Here is a 17055-nt window from a genome sequence, read left to right as displayed (position 1 = left end):
ACTTGAGTATTTCTTATATACATTTCCAGTGTTATTCCCTTTCCCAGTTTCCGGGCAAACATCCCCCTCCCCCCTCCCCTTTCTTATCGGTGTTCCCCTCCCCACCTTCCCCCCATTGTCGCCCTCCCCCCAACAGTCTAGTTCACTGGGGGTTCAGTCTTAGCAGGACCCAGGACTTCCCCTTCCACTGGTGCTCTTACTAGGATATTCATTGCTACCTATGAGGTCAGAGTCCAGGGTCAGTCCATGTATAGTCTTTAGGTAGTGGCTTAGTCCCTGGAACCTCTGGTTGCTTGGCATTGTTGTACATATAGGGTCTTGAGCCCCTTCAAGCTCTTCCAGTTCTTTCTCTGATTCCTTCAACGGGGGTCCTATTCTCAGTTCAGTGGTTTGCTGCTGGTATTCGCCTCTGTATTTTCTGTATTCTGGCTGTGTCTCTCAGGAGCGATCTACATCCGGCTCCTGTCGGTCTGCACTTCTTCGCTTCATCAATCTTGTCTAATTGGGTGGCTGTACATGTATGGGCCACATGTGGGGCAGGCTCTGAATGGGTGTTCCTTCAGTCTCTGTCTTAATCTTTGCCTCTCTCTTCCCTGCCAATGGTATTCTTCTTCCCCTTTTAAAGAAGGAGTGAACCATTCACATTTTGATCATCTGTCTTGAGTTTCATTTGTTCTAGGCATCTAGGGTAATTCAAGCAGTTGGGCTAATAGCCACTTATCAGTGAGTGCATACCATGTATGTCTTTCTGTGTTTGGGTTAGCTCACTCAGGATGATATTTTCCAGTTCCAGCCATTTGCCTACGAATTTCATAAAGTCGTTGTTTTTGATAGCTGTGTAATATTCCATTGTGTAGATGTACCACATTTTCTGTATACATTCTCCTGTTGAAGGGCATCTGGGTTCTTTCCAGCTTCTGGCTATTATAAATAAGGCTGCTATGAACATAGTGGAGCACGTGTCTTTTTTATATGTTGGGGCATCTTTTGGGTATATGCCCAAGAGAGGTATAGCTGGATCCTCAGGCAGTTCAATGTCCAATTTTCTGAGGATCCTCCAGACTGATTTCCAGAATGGTTGTACCAGTTTGCAATCCCACCAACAATGGAGGAGTGTTCCTCTTTCTCCACATCCTCGCCAGCATCTGTTATCCCCTGAGTTTTTGATCTTAGCCATTCTCACTGGTGTTAGGTGAAATCTCAGGGTTGTTTTGATTTGCATTTCCCTTATGACTAAAGATGTTGAACATTTCTTTAGGTGTTTCTCCGCTATTCGGCATTCCTCAGCTCTGAATTCTTTGTTTAGCTCTGAGCCCCATTTTTTAATAGGGTTATTTGTTTCCCTGTGGTCTAACTTCTTGAGTTCTTTGTATATTATGGATATAAGGCCTCTATCTGTTGTAGGATTGGTAAAGATCTTTTCCCAATCTGTTGGTTGCCGTTTTGTCCTAACCACAGTGTCCATTGCCTTACAGAAGCTTTGCAGTTTTATGAGATCCCATTTGTCAATTCTTGATCTTAGAGCGTAAGCCATTGGTGTTTTGTTCAGGAAATTTTTTCCAGTGCCCATGTGTTCCAGATGCTTCCCTAGTTTTTCTTCTATTAGTTTGAGTGTGTCTGCTTTGATGTGGAGGTCCTTGATCCACTTGGACTTACGCTTTGTACAGGGTGATAAGCATGGATCGATCTGCATTCTTCTACATGTTGACCTCCAGTTGAACCAGCACCATTTGCTGAAAATGCTATCTTTTTTTCCATTGGATGGTTTTGGCTCCTTTGTCAAAAATCAAGTGACCATATGTGTGTGGGTTCATTTCTGGGTCTTCAATTCTATTCCATTGGTCTATCTGTCTGTCTCTGTACCAATACCATGCAGTTTTTATCACTATTGCTCTGTAATACTGCTTGAGTTCAGGGATAGTGATTCCCCCTGAAGTCCTTTCATTGTTGAGGATAGCTTTAGCTATCCTGGGTTTTTTGTTATTCCAGATGAATTTGCAAGTTGTTCTGTCTAACTCTTTGAAGAATTGGATTGGTATTTTGATGGGGATTGCATTGAATCTGTAGATCACTTTTGGTAAAATGGCCATTTTTACTATATTAATCCTGCCAATCCATGATCATGGCAGATCTTTCCATCTTCTGAGGTCTTCTTCAATTTCTTTCTTCAGTGTCTTGAAGTTCTTATTGTACAGATCTTTTATTTGCTTGGTTAAAGTCACACCGAGGTACTTTATATTATTTGGGTCTATTATGAAGGGTGTCATTTCCCTAATTTCTTTCTCGGCTTGTTTCTCTTTTGTGTAGAGGAAGGCTACTGATTTATTTGAGTTAATTTTATACCCAGCCACTTTGCTGAATTTGTTTATCAGCTTTAGTAGTTCTCTGGTGGAACTTTTGGGATCACTTAAATATACTATCATATCATCTGCAAATAGTGATATTTTGACTTCTTCTTTTCCGATCTGTATCCCCTTGACCTCCTTTTGTTGTCTGATTGCTCTGGCTGGAACTTAAAGAACTATATTGAATAAGTAGGGAGAGAGTGGGCAGCCTTGTCTAGTCCCTGATTTTAGTGGGATTGCTTCAAGTTTCTCTCCATTTAGTTTAATGTTAGCAACTGGTTTGCTGTATATGGCTTTTACTATGTTTAGGTATGGGCATTGAATTCCAATTCTTTCAAGGACTTTTATCATGAAGGGGTGTTGAATTTTGTCAAATGCTTTCTCAGCATCTAATGAAATGATCATGTGGTTCTGTTCTTTCAGTTTGTTTATATAATGGATCACGTTGATGGTTTTCCGTATATTAAACCATCCCTGCATGCCTGGGATGAAGCCTACTTGGTCATGGTGGATGATTGTTTTGATGTGCTCTTGGATTCGGTTTGCCAGAATTTTATTGAGTATTTTTGCGTCGATATTCATAAGGGAAATTGGTCTGAAGCTCTCTTTCTTTGTTGGGTCTTTGTGTGGTTTAGGTATAAGAGTAATTGTGGCTTCATAGAAGGAATTCGGTAGTGCTCCATCTGTTTCAATTTTGTGGAATAGTTTGGATAATATTGGTATGAGGTCTTCTATGAATGTTTGATAGAATTCTGCACTAAACCCGTCTGGACCTGGGCTCTTTTTGGACCTTTAATGACTGCTTCTATTTCCTTAGGAGTTATGGCGTTGTTTAACTGGTTTATCTGTTCCTGATTTAACATCGGTACCTGGTATCTCTCTAGGAAATTGTCCATTTCCTGCAGATTTTCAAGTTTTGTTGAATATAGGCTTTTATAGTAAGATCTGATGATTTTTTGAATTTCCTCTGAATCTGTAGTTATGTCTCTCTTTTTTTTTATTTCTGATTTTGTTAATTTGGACACACTCCCTTTGTCCTCTCGTTAGTCTGTCTTAGGGTTTATCTATCTTGTTGATTTTCTCAAAGAACCAACTTTTGGTTCTGTTGATTCTTTCTATGGTTCTTTTTGTTTCTACTTGGTTGACTTCAGCTCTGAGTTTGATTATTTCCTGCCTTCTACTCCTCCTGGGTGTATTTGATTCTTTTTGTTCTAGAGCTTTTAGGTGTGCTGTCAGGCTGGTGACATAGGCTCTTTCCTGTTCCTTTCTGCAGGTACTCAGAGCTATGAGTTTTCCTCTTAGCACAGCTTTCGTTGTGTCCCATAAGTTTGGGTATGTTGTACCTTCATTTTCATTAAATTCTAAAATGTCTTTAATTTCTTTCTTTATTTCTTCCTTGACCAGGTTATCGTTGAGTAGGGCATTGTTCATCTTCCACGTATATGTGGGTGTTCTTTTCTTTTTTTTCTTTTTATTATTAACTTGAGTATTTCTTATATACATTTCCAGTGTTATTCCCTTTCCCAGTTTCCGGGCAAACATCCCCCTCCCCCCTCCCCTTTCTTATCGGTGTTCCCCTCCCCACCTTCCCCCCATTGTCGCCCTCCCCCCAACAGTCTAGTTCACTGGGGGTTCAGTCTTAGCAGGACCCAGGACTTCCCCTTCCACTGGTGCTCTTACTAGGATATTCATTGCTACCTATGAGGTCAGAGTCCAGGGTCAGTCCATGTATAGTCTTTAGGTAGTGGCTTAGTCCCTGGAACCTCTGGTTGCTTGGCATTGTTGTACATATAGGGTCTTGAGCCCCTTCAAGCTCTTCCAGTTCTTTCTCTGATTCCTTCAACGGGGGTCCTATTCTCAGTTCAGTGGTTTGCTGCTGGTATTCGCCTCTGTATTTTCTGTATTCTGGCTGTGTCTCTCAGGAGCGATCTACATCCGGCTCCTGTCGGTCTGCACTTCTTCGCTTCATCAATCTTGTCTAATTGGGTGGCTGTACATGTATGGGCCACATGTGGGGCAGGCTCTGAATGGGTGTTCCTTCAGTCTCTGTCTTAATCTTTGCCTCTCTCTTCCCTGCCAATGGTATTCTTCTTCCCCTTTTAAAGAAGGAGTGAACCATTCACATTTTGATCATCTGTCTTGAGTTTCATTTGTTCTAGGCATCTAGGGTAATTCAAGCAGTTGGGCTAATAGCCACTTATCAGTGAGTGCATACCATGTATGTCTTTCTGTGTTTGGGTTAGCTCACTCAGGATGATATTTTCCAGTTCCAGCCATTTGCCTACGAATTTCATAAAGTCGTTGTTTTTGATAGCTGTGTAATATTCCATTGTGTAGATGTACCACATTTTCTGTATACATTCTCCTGTTGAAGGGCATCTGGGTTCTTTCCAGCTTCTGGCTATTATAAATAAGGCTGCTATGAACATAGTGGAGCACGTGTCTTTTTTATATGTTGGGGCATCTTTTGGGTATATGCCCAAGAGAGGTATAGCTGGATCCTCAGGCAGTTCAATGTCCAATTTTCTGAGGATCCTCCAGACTGATTTCCAGAATGGTTGTACCAGTTTGCAATCCCACCAACAATGGAGGAGTGTTCCTCTTTCTCCACATCCTCGCCAGCATCTGTTATCCCCTGAGTTTTTGATCTTAGCCATTCTCACTGGTGTTAGGTGAAATCTCAGGGTTGTTTTGATTTGCATTTCCCTTATGACTAAAGATGTTGAACATTTCTTTAGGTGTTTCTCCGCTATTCGGCATTCCTCAGCTCTGAATTCTTTGTTTAGCTCTGAGCCCCATTTTTTAATAGGGTTATTTGTTTCCCTGTGGTCTAACTTCTTGAGTTCTTTGTATATTATGGATATAAGGCCTCTATCTGTTGTAGGATTGGTAAAGATCTTTTCCCAATCTGTTGGTTGCCGTTTTGTCCTAACCACAGTGTCCATTGCCTTACAGAAGCTTTGCAGTTTTATGAGATCCCATTTGTCAATTCTTGATCTTAGAGCGTAAGCCATTGGTGTTTTGTTCAGGAAATTTTTTCCAGTGCCCATGTGTTCCAGATGCTTCCCTAGTTTTTCTTCTATTAGTTTGAGTGTGTCTGCTTTGATGTGGAGGTCCTTGATCCACTTGGACTTACGCTTTGTACAGGGTGATAAGCATGGATCGATCTGCATTCTTCTACATGTTGACCTCCAGTTGAACCAGCACCATTTGCTGAAAATGCTATCTTTTTTTCCATTGGATGGTTTTGGCTCCTTTGTCAAAAATCAAGTGACCATATGTGTGTGGGTTCATTTCTGGGTCTTCAATTCTATTCCATTGGTCTATCTGTCTGTCTCTGTACCAATACCATGCAGTTTTTATCACTATTGCTCTGTAATACTGCTTGAGTTCAGGGATAGTGATTCCCCCTGAAGTCCTTTCATTGTTGAGGATAGCTTTAGCTATCCTGGGTTTTTTGTTATTCCAGATGAATTTGCAAGTTGTTCTGTCTAACTCTTTGAAGAATTGGATTGGTATTTTGATGGGGATTAGATTGAATCTGTAGATCGCTTTTGGTAAAATGGCCATTTTTACTATATTAATCCTGCCAATCCATGAGCATGGGAGATCTTTCCATCTTCTGAGGTCTTCCTCAATTTCTTTCTTCAGTGTCTTGAAGTTCTTATTGTACAGATCTTTTACTTGCTTTGTTAAAGTCACTCCGAGGTACTTTATATTATTTGGGTCTATTATGAAGGGCGTCGTTTCCCTAATTTCTTTCTCGGCTTGTTTCTCTTTTGTATAGAGGAAGGCAACTGATTTATTTGAGTTAATTTTATACCCAGCCACTTTGTTGAAGTTGTTTATCAGCTTTAGTAGCTCTCTGGTGGAACTTTTGGGATCACTTAAATATACTATCATATCATCTGCAAATAGTGATATTTTGACTTCTTCTTTTCCGATCTGTGTCCCCTTGACATCCTTTTGTTGTCTGATTGCTCTGGCTAGAACTTCAAGAACTATATTGAATATGTAGGGAGAGAGTGGGCAGCCTTGTCTAGTCCCTGATTTTAGTGGAATTGCTTCAAGTTTCTCTCCATTTAGTTTAATGTTAGCAACTGGTTTGCTGTATATGGCTTTTACCATGTTCAGGTATGGGCCTTGAATTCCTATTCTTTCCAGGACTTTTATCATGAAGGGGTGTTGAATTTTGTCAAATGCTTTCTCAGCATCTAATGAAATGATCATGTGGTTTTGTTCTTTCAGTTTGTTTATATAATGGATCACATTGATGGTTTTCCGTATATTAAACCATCCCTGCATGCCTGGGATGAAGCCTACTTGGTCATGGTGGATGATTGTTTTGATGTGCTCTTGGATTCGGTTTGCCAGAATTTTGTTGAGTATTTTTGCGTCGATATTCATAAGGGAAATTGGTCTGAAGTTCTCTTTCTTTGTTGTGTCCTTGTGTGGTTTAGGTATAAGAGTAATTGTGGCTTCATAGAAGGAATTCGGTAGTGCTCCATCTGTTTCAATTTTGTGGAATAGTTTGGATAATATTGGTATGAGGTCTTCTATGAAGGTTTGATAGAGTTCTGCACTAAACCCGTCTGGACCTGGGCTCTTTTTGGTTGGGAGACCTTTAATGACTGCTTCTATTTCCTTAGGAGTTATGGGGTTGTTTAACTGGTTTATCTGTTCCTGATTTAACTTCGGTACCTGGTATCTGTCTAGGAAATTGTCCATTTCCTGAAGATTTTCAAGTTTTGTTGAATATAGGTTTTTATAGTAAGATCTGATGATTTTTTGAATTTCCTCTGAATCTGTTGTTATGTCTCCCTTTTCATTTCTGATTTTGTTAATTTGGACGCACTCTCTGTGTCCTCTCGTTAGTCTGGCTAAGGGTCTATCTATCTTGTTGATTTTCTCAAAGAACCAACTTTTCGTTCTGTTGATTCTTTCTATGGTCCTTTTTGTTTCTACTTGGTTGATTTCTCCTCTGAGTTTGATTATTTCCTGCCTTCTACTCCTCCTGGGTGTATTTGCTTCTTTTTGTTCTAGAGCTTTTAGGTGTGCTGTCAAGCTGCTGACATATGCTCTTTCCTGTTTCTTTCTGCAGGCACTCAGCGCTATGAGTTTTCCTCTTAGCACAGCTTTCATTGTGTCCCATAAGTTTGGGTATGTTGTACCTTCATTTTCATTAAATTCTAAAAAGTTTTTAATTTCTTTCTTTATTTCTTCCTTGACCAGGTTATCATTGAGTAGAGCATTGTTCAATTTCCAAGTATATGTGGACATTCTTCCTTGATTGTTATTGAAGACCAGTTTTAGGCTGTGGTGGTCAGATAGCACTCATGGGATTATGTCTATCTTTCTGTACCTGTTGAGGCCCGTTTTTTGACCAATTAATGGGTCAGTTTTGGAGAAAGTACCATGAGGAGCTGAGAAGAAGGTATATCCTTTTGCTTTAGGATAGAATGTTCTATAAATATCCGTTAGGTTCATTTGGCTCATGACTTCTCTTAGTGTGTCTACATCTCTGTTTAATTTCTGTTTCCATGATCTGTCCATTGATGAGAGTGGGGTGTTGAAATCTCCCACTATTATTGTGTGAGGTGCAATATGTGTTTTGAGCTTTAGTAAGGTTTCTTTTACATATGTAGGTGCCCTTGTATTTGGGGCATAGATATTTAGGATTGAGAGTTCATCTTGGTGGATTTTTCCTTTGATGAATATGAAGTGTCCTTCCTTATCTTTTTTGATGACTTTTAGTTGAAAATTGATTTTATTTGATATTAGAATGGCTACTCCAGCTTGCTTCTTCTTTCCATTTGCTTGGAAAGTTGTTTTCCAGCCTTTCACTCTGAGGTAATGTCTGTCTTTGTCTCTGAGGTGTGTTTCCTGTAGGCAGCAGAATGCAGGGTCCTCGTTGCGTATCCAGTTTGTTAATCTATTTCTTTTTATTGGGGAGTTGAGGCCATTGATGTTGAGAGATATTAAGGAATAGTGATTATTGCTTCCCGTTATATTCATATTTGTATGTGAGGTTATGTTTGTGTGCTTTCATTCTCTTTGTTTTGTTGCCAAGACGATTAGTTTCTTGCTTCTTCTAGGGTATAGCTTGCCTCCTTATGTTGGGCTTTACCATTTATTATCCTTTGTAGTGCTGGATTTGTAGAAAGATATTGTGTAAATTTGGTTTTGTCATGGAATATCTTGGTTTCTCCATCTATGTTAATTGAGAGTTTTGCAGGATACAGTAACCTGGGCTGGCATTTGTGTTCTCTTAGGGTCTGTATGACATCAGTCCAGGATCTTCTGGCCTTCATAGTTTCTGGCGAGAAGTCTGGTGTGATTCTGATAGGTCTGCCTTTATATGTTACTTGACCTTTTTCCGTTACTGCTTTTAATATTCTTTCTTTATTTTGTGCGTTTGGTGTTTTGACTATTATGTGACGGGAGGTGTTTCTTTTCTGGTCCAATCTATTTGGAGTTCTGTAGGCATCTTGTATGTCTATGGGTATCTCTTTTTTTAGGTTAGGGAAGTTTTCTTCTATGATTTTGTTGAAGATATTTCCTGGTCCTTTGAGCTGGGAGTCTTCACTCTCTTCTATACCTATTATCCTTAGGTTTGATCTTCTCATTGAGTCCTGGATTTCCTGTATGTTTTGGACCAGTAGCTTTTTCCGCTTTACATTATCTTTGACAGTTGAGTCAATGATTTCTATGGAATCTTCTGCTCCTGAGATTCTCTCTTCCATCTCTTGAATACTGTTGGTGAGGCTTGTATCTACAGCTCCTTGTCTCTTCTTTTGGTTTTCTATATCCAGGGTTGTTTCCATGTGTTCTTTCTTGATTGCTTCTATTTCCATTTTTAATTCCTTCAACTGTTTGATTGTGTTTTCCTGGAATTCTTTCAGGGATTTTTGCGATTCCTCTCTGTAGACTTCTACTTGTTTATTAATGTTTTCCTGTGTTTCCCTAAGTGAGTTCATGTCTTTCTTGAAGTCCTCCAGCATCATGATCAAATATGATTTTGAAACTAGATCTTGCTTTTCTGGTGTGTTTGGATATTCCATGTTTGTTTTGCTGGGAGAATTGGGCTCCGATGATGCCATGTAGTCTTGGTTTCTGTTGCTTGGGTTCCTGCCCTTGCCTCTCGCCATCAGATTATCTCTAGTGTTACTTTGTTCTGCTATTTCTGACAGTGGCTAGACTGTCCTATAAGCCTGTGTGTCAGGAGTGCTGTAGACCTGTTTTCCTCTCTTTCAGTCAGTTATGGGGACAGAGTGTTCTGCTTTCGGGCGTGTAGTTTTTCCTCTCTACAGGTCTTCAGCTGTTCCTTTGGGCCTGTGTCTTGAGTTCACCAGGCAGCTTTCTTGCAGCAGAAAAGTTGGTCTTACCTGTGGTCCCGAGGCTCAAGTTTGCTCGCGTGGTGCTGCCCAAGGGCTCTCTGCGGCGGCAGCAACCAAGAAGACCTGTGCCGCTCCTTCCGGGAGCTTCAGTGCACCAGGGTTCCAGATGGCCTTTGGTGTTTTCCTCTGGCATCCGAGATGTATGTATAGAGAGCAGTCTCTTCTGGTTTCCCAGGCTTGTCTGCCTCTCTGAAGGTTCAGCTCTCCCTCCCACGGGATTTGGGTGCAGAGAACTGTTTATCCGGTCTGTTTCCCTCAGGTTCCGGCCGTGTCTCAGGCAGGGGTCCTGCCGCTCCTGGGCCCTCCCCTACGGGATCCCAGAGGCCTTATACAGTTTCCTCTTGGGCCAGGGATGTGGGCAGGGGTGGGCAGTGTTGGTGGTCTCTTCCGCTCTGCAGCCTCAGGAGTGCCCACCTGATCAGGTGGTGAGGTCTCTTTCCCACAGGGTCTGGGAGCAGAGAGCTGCTGTGGGCCGGGATCCGCGGGCGTGGGACCTCTGGCAAACACAGGACGTGCCCGGTCCTAGATGAACTCTGCCTCTGTGTGTCCCGATCTCACCAGGCAGCTCTCTTGCAGCAGACAAGTTGGTCTTACCTGTGGTCCCGAGGCTCAAGTTTTCGGGTGTTCTTTTCTTATTGTTATTGAAGACCAGCTTTAGGCCGTGGTGGTCTGATAGCACGCATGGGATTATTTCTATCTTTCTGTACCTGTTGAGGCCCATTTTTTGACCAATTATATGGTCAATTTTGGAGAAAGTACCATGAGGAGCTGAGAAGAAGGTATATCCTTTTGCTTTAGGATAGAATGTTCTATTAATATCTGTTAAGTCCATTTGGTTCATGACTTCTCTTAGTCTGTCTACGTCTCTGTTTAATTTCTGTTTCCATGATCTGTCCATTGATGAGAATGGGGTGTTGAAATCTCCTACTGTTATTGTGCGAGGTGCAATGTGTGTTTTGAGCTTTAGTAAGGTTTCTTTTACATATGTAGATGCCCTTGTATTTGGGGCATAGATATTTAGGATTGAGAGTTAATCTTGGTGGATTTTTCCTTTGATGAATATGAAGTGTCCTTCCTTATCTTTTTTGATGTCTTTTAGTTGAAAATCGATTTTATTTGATATTAGAATGGCTACTCCAGCTTGCTTCTTCTGACCATTTGCTTGGAAAGTTGTTTTCCAGACTTTCAGTCTGAGGTAGTGTCTGTCTTTGCCTCTGAGGTGTGTTTCCTGTAGGCAGCGGAATGCAGGGTCCTCGTTGCGTATCCAGTTTGTTAATCTATGTCTTTTTATTGGTGAGTTGAGGCCATTGATGTTGAGATATATTAAGGAATAGTGATTATTGCTTCCTGTTATATTCATATTTGGGTATGAGGTTATGTTTGTGTGCTTTTCTTCTCTTTGTTTTGTTGCCAAGACGATTAGTTTCTTGCTTCTTCTAGGGTATAGCTTGCCTCCCTATGTTGGGGTTTACCATTTTTATCCTTTGTAATGCTGGATTTGTAGAAAGATATTGTGTAAATTTGGTTTTGTCATGGAATATCTTGGTTTCTCCATCTATGTTAATTGAGAGTTTTGCAGGATACAGTAACCTGGGCTGGCATTTGTGTTCTCTTAAGGTCTGTATGACATCAGTCCAGGATCTTCTGGCCTTCATAGTTTCTGGCGAAAAGACTGGTGTGATTCTGATAGGTCTGCCTTTATATGTTACTTGACCTTTTTCCCTTACTGCTTTTAAGATTCTTTCTTTATTTTGTGCGTTTGTTGTTTTGACTATTATGTGACGGGAGGTGTTTCTTTTCTGGTCCATTCTATTTGGAGTTCTGTATGCTTCTTTTATGCCTATGGGTATTTCTTTTTTTAGGTTAGGGAAGTTTTCTTCTATGATTTTGTTGAAGATATTTACTGGTCCTTTGAGCTGGGAGTCTTCACTCTCTTCTATACCTATTATCCGTAGGTGTGATCTTCTCATTGAGTCCTGGATTTCCTGTGTGTTTTGGACCAGTAGCTTTTTCCGCTTTACATTATCTTTGACAGTTGAGTCTATGATTTCTATGGAATCTTCTGCTCCTGAGATTCTCTCTTCCATCTCTTGTATTCTGTTGGTGAAGCTCGTATCTACAGCTCCTTGTTTCTTCTTTTGGTTTTCTATATCCAGGGTTGTTTCCATGTGTTCTTTCTTGATTGCTTCTATTTCCATTTTTAATTCCTTCAACTGTTTGTGTTTTCCTGGAATTCTTTCAGGGATTTTTGCAATTCCTCTCTGTAGGCTTGTACTTGTTTATTAATGTTTTCCTGTGTTTCTCTAAGGGAGTTCTTCACGTCTTTCTTGAAGTCCTCCAGCGTCATGATCAAATATGATTTTCAAACTAGATCTTGCTTTTCTTGTGTGTTTGGATATTCCGTGTTTGCTTTGGTGGGAGAATTGGGCTCCGATGATGACATGTAGTCTTGGTTTCTGTTGCTTGGGTTCCTGCGCTTGCCTCTCGCCATCAGATTATCTCTAGTGTTACTTTGTTCTGCTATTTCTGACAGTGGCTAGACTGTCCTATAAGCCTGTGTGTCAGGAGTGTTGTAGACCTGTTTTCCTCTCTTTCAGTCAGTTATGGGGACAGAGTGTTCTGCTTTCAGGCGTGTAGTTTTTCCTCTGTACAGGTCTTCAGCTGTTCCTGTGGGCCTGTGTCTTGAGTTCACCAGGCAGCTTTCTTGCAGCAGAAAAGTTGGTCTTACCTGTGGTCCCAAGGCTCAAGTTCGCTCGTGGGGTGCTGCCCACGGGCTCTCTGCAGCAGCAGCAACCAGGAAGATATGCGCTGCCCCTTCCGGGAGCTTCAGTGCACCAGGGTTCCAGATGGCCTTTGGTGTTTTCCTCTGGTGTCTGAGATGTGTGTGCAGAGAGCAGTCTCTTCTGGTTTCCCAGGCGTGTCTGCCTCTCTGAAGGTTTAGCTCTCCCTCCCACGGGATTTGGGTGCAGAGAACTGTTTATCTGGTAGGTCTCTTTACCGTCTTCTGGCGGTGTCTCAGACACAGCGGTCCTGCTGCTCCTGGGCCCTCCTCTACTGGAACCCAGAGGCCGTATACAGTTTCCTCTTGGGCCAGGGATGTGGGCAGGGGTGGGCAGTGTTGGTGGTCTTTTCTTCTGTGCAGCCTGAAGAGTGCCCACCTGACCAGGTGGTGAGGTCTCTCTCCCACGGGGTTTGGGAGCAGAGAGCTGCTGCAGGCCGAGATCCGCGGGTTTGGGACTCCCTCTTGTTCCCCTTTTAAAGAAGGAGTGAAGTATTCGCATTTTGATCTTCCCTCTTGAGTTCCATGTGTTTTGTGCATCTAGGGCAATTCAAGCATTTGGGCTAATAGCCACTTATCAATGAGTGCATACCATGTGTGTTTTTCTGTGATTGGGTTACCTCACTCAGGATGATAATTTCCAATTCCATCCATTTGCCTATGAATTTCATAAAGTCATTGTTTTTGAGAGCTGAGTAATATTCCATTTTGTAGATGTACCCCATTTTTTGTATCCATTCCTCTGTTGAAGTTCATCTGGGTTCTTTCCAGCTTCTGGCTATTATAAATACAGCTGTTATGAACATAGTGCAGCATGTGTCTTTTTTATATATTGGGGCATCTTTTGGGTATATGCCCAAGAGAGGTATAGCTGGGTCCTCAGGTAGTTCAATGTCCAATTTTCTGAGGAATCTCCAGACTGATTTCCAGAATGGTTGTACCAGTCTGCAATTCCACCAACAATGGAGGATATTTCCTCTTTCTCCACATCCTCACCAGGATTTGTTGTCACCTGAGTTTTTGATCTTAGCCGTTCTAACTGGTGTGAGGTGAAATCTCAGGGTTGTTTTGATTTGCATTTCCCTTATGACTAAAGATGTTGAACATTTCTTTAGGTGTTTCACAGCCATTCAGCATTCCTCAGCTGTGAATTCTTTGTTTAGCTCTGAACCCCACTTTTTAATAGGGTATTTTTCTCCCTGCGGTCAAACTTCTTGAGTTCTTTATATATTTTGGATATAAGGCCTCTATCTGTTGTAGGATTGGTAAAGATCTCTTCCCAATCTGTTGGTTGCCGTTTTGTCCTAACCACAGTGTCCTTTGCCTTATAGAAGCTTTGCAGTTTTATGAGATCCCATTTGTCGATTCTTGATCTTAGAGCATAAGCCATTGGTGTTTTGTTTAGGAAATTTTTTCCAGTGCCCATGTGTTCCAGATGCTGCCCTAGTTTTTCTTCTATTAGTTTGAGTGTATCTGGGTTGATGTGGAGGTCCTTGATCCACTTGGATCTAAGTTTTGTACAGGGTGATAAGCATGGATTGATCTGCATTCTTCTACATGTTGACCTCCAGTTGAACCAGCACCATTTGCTGAAAATGCTATCTTTTTTCCATTTGATGGTTTTGGCTCCTTTGTAAAAAGTCAAGTGACCATATCACTTGTTTTTTAAACCCCATGGTGGAAGTTGTATTGTGACTTTGTTTTTTGTATTAGTGAGGTTCATCTTTGTGGTTGAATTGAAACAGACTACCATATTCTGGATTGTTTTTCTGCAGAACTTACTACTTTATATGCTGAAAGTTGGAAATGTTAGATGAAGCTGCCTTTATGGTTGATTTTGGCTGAGGATAGAGTCTGAGGGTGTGCCTGAGTGCATGTGTTCATGCTTGTCTGTCTTACTGCATTCTTTTCACTTTGTTCTTTGAGTTTTAGACAGGATTTTATCATACAGTCTTGGCTGGCATTGAGCTCTTCTTTTTGACCAGTCTATTAACTGAAATATATTTACCTTTGTCTGCCTCTCAGGTGCTAAAATTAAATTATTTGCCATCACACCCTGTCCCAACTACCCTCATTAATATCACATTCCTGTTCGAACTACATCTACCCTGGTGAAATCACTTAGCCTTTATTACATCATCTCCAGTTAACTTAATGAGAAATTTCATGATACTGGGGTATAGGAGTTTAACAAATGAATTATTGGAAGCGTGACTCAGTCTAAATCATTTGTTAATGTGACTTTTTCCTAATCGAGAACAAAATGAACCACTAAAGAGCTCACATAATGTATAGCTGCTGCTCAATGTGGTCAACTCAGTGATCTATAGGTTCAGTGAGAGATCTTTTCTAAAAAACTAGAGTGGAAAGGATTTGGAGAAAAATGGCTCAGCAGTTAGAAATATCCACATGGTGACTCACAACCATGTGTAAATACAGTTTGAGGGCATTTGCTGCCACCTTCTGACCTCTACCCCTACCAGGCATTCACATGATGGCCTTCTATATATATACAGACAAAACTCCCAAATAGCAAAATAAAGTAAGTTATTCTAAAAAAATAAGTTGTTGAGACTTGTGAAATGTGTTTGAATATTCACTTAGCTTTGATAACCTGAGATCGGCTCCTGAGATCCACAGGGTGGAAGGAGAGGATTAAATTTCTAAAATTTGTCCTGACATCCAAGTGTACACACCATGGCATTCCTAAGCCTACCTACATACATATACACAGCAAAATGTAAAAATATATTAAATATATCCTATATATGAAGAAATTTTATTTTTAAAATAAGGTGTGTGAAGTGACTAAGAAACAATATCTGATGGTAATCGTTGATCCTACATGCATGTGATTCCAATACACATACATATACACACACACAAACATACACATACACAAACTCACATAAATTACGTATAGTAGTGTAATTATACAATCACAACAGTTAAGAGGATGAGGAAGTAGGCTTAGAAATTCAAGATAATCTGCTACTTAGTCAATTCAAGACCAAGTGGTGTTACAGGAATACCATTTTAAGACATAAACACCCCCACTTCCTCCAATAAAATACGTATAGATTAGTCATAATTTTTTGTACCCCTATTCAATCCCATCCCTGGCCAGCAAGAATAATTCATAAATATATTAATTTCTGGAGAGGCTACAAGAGAAATTAACACTTGGGATACCTTCCTTCACTGCTAGTGAAGTTCCTATATTGTTACAGACATAGTGTTTTTGTGTCTCTCATAGACATGAAGAGATGTCTTCTGTGTCCCAAGGAGCAGTACCTGAGACATACCAGAGACCATTGCCTCCCCAGGACAGAGATCTTCCTGGCCTTTGAGGAACCATTGGGATTCATATTGGCTTTGATGGCAATCTTGCTGGCTGGTCTGGCTCTCCTGGTACTTGGAGTTTTCCTGAAGCATCGAGACACACCTGTGGTCAGGGCCAACAACAGAACTCTCAGCTGCTTCCTCCTGATCTCTCTTTCCCTCTGTTCCCTCTGTTCTTTGCTTTTCCTTGGGAGACCCACTGTCACCACCTGTCTCCTCCGTCAGACCACGTTTGCTGTGGTGTTCACAGTGGCTGTCTCCTCTGTTCTGGCCAAGACTGTCACAGTAGTCCTGGCCTTCAGAGTCACCAAGCCAGGAAGCAGGATCCAGGTATGCCTGAGCCCTGGTGCTTCAACCTCAGTGGTCCTCATTGCTTCCTTAATACAGGCTGTTCTTTGTGGAGTGTGGTTGGCTACCTCCCCACCATTCCCAGAGAGGGATATGATCTCAGAGCCCCAGCACATTGTGATCCAGTGCCAGGAGGGTTCTGGTGCCACCTTCTTCTGTGTGCTGGGCTTCTTAGGTTTCCTGGCAGGGGGTACCTTCTCTGTGGCTTTCCTGGCCAGGGACCTACCAGATGTCTTCAATGAGACCAAGTTCCTCACCTTCAGCATGCTGCTCTTCTGCAGTGTCTGGACAGCTTTCCTGCCCCTGTACCACAGTGCCCGGGGAAAGTCCACTGTGGCGGTAGAGATCTTCTCCATCCTGGCCTCCACTGCTGGCCTTTTGGGTGGCATCTTCATCCCCAAATGCTACATCATCTTGTTGAAACCAGAAAAGAATACCCCTGCCTGGCTAAGGCAAGGCCACTGTGCACATCAAGACAGGCAGTTTTCGATGCTCCATAGAAGGTGATAGTTTTCTGGGGTGTAACCAAGAGCAAGTGGTTGAATTTGACTCATTGTTTCTTTGTGGATAAAAATGTATTTAAAAGATAGACCAAGATTCAAATAAGGTACTTATAACAAAACACAAATGACAATTAAGCTTAGAGTAGACATACAGTCACTGAATATTCTGTCCATATGTATTGTTGAAAGTCATCACAGTTCAGAAACTTTTAAGGAGAGCACCGAAGATCGCACAATGTTCTAAAATCTTTATCAGTATGATTGTCAAATTGAGTGTGGTACTCAGGACCCACATGATAGATGTAGTGAAGTGATATTACTAGTTTTTGGTTTGACCTCTG

The 17055-nt window shown here is 41.4% G+C and overlaps 1 protein-coding gene across 1 annotated transcript in view; it reads left to right on the top strand.

Annotated features, from left to right (window-relative positions):
* Nucleotides 1–16718, top strand: part of Vom2r34 (vomeronasal 2 receptor, 34) — a 30407-nt gene extending 13689 nt beyond the window's left edge. Inside the window, 2 exon segments of the mRNA NM_001099657.1 lie at nucleotides 10883–10972; nucleotides 15752–16718. Of these exon segments, the coding sequence (NP_001093127.1) occupies nucleotides 10883–10972; nucleotides 15752–16718 (1057 nt within the window).
* The last annotated feature ends 337 nt before the right edge of the window (nucleotides 16719–17055 follow it).

Source organism: Rattus norvegicus, chromosome 1 (genome assembly GCF_021556685.1).
Source record: "Rattus norvegicus strain SHRSP/BbbUtx chromosome 1, alternate assembly SHRSP_T2T, whole genome shotgun sequence".
In the NCBI taxonomy this organism is placed as follows: Eukaryota; Metazoa; Chordata; class Mammalia; order Rodentia; family Muridae; genus Rattus; species Rattus norvegicus.
Note: the sequence above shows the minus strand (reverse complement) of the source record. Positions and strands in the feature narration are given on the sequence as shown.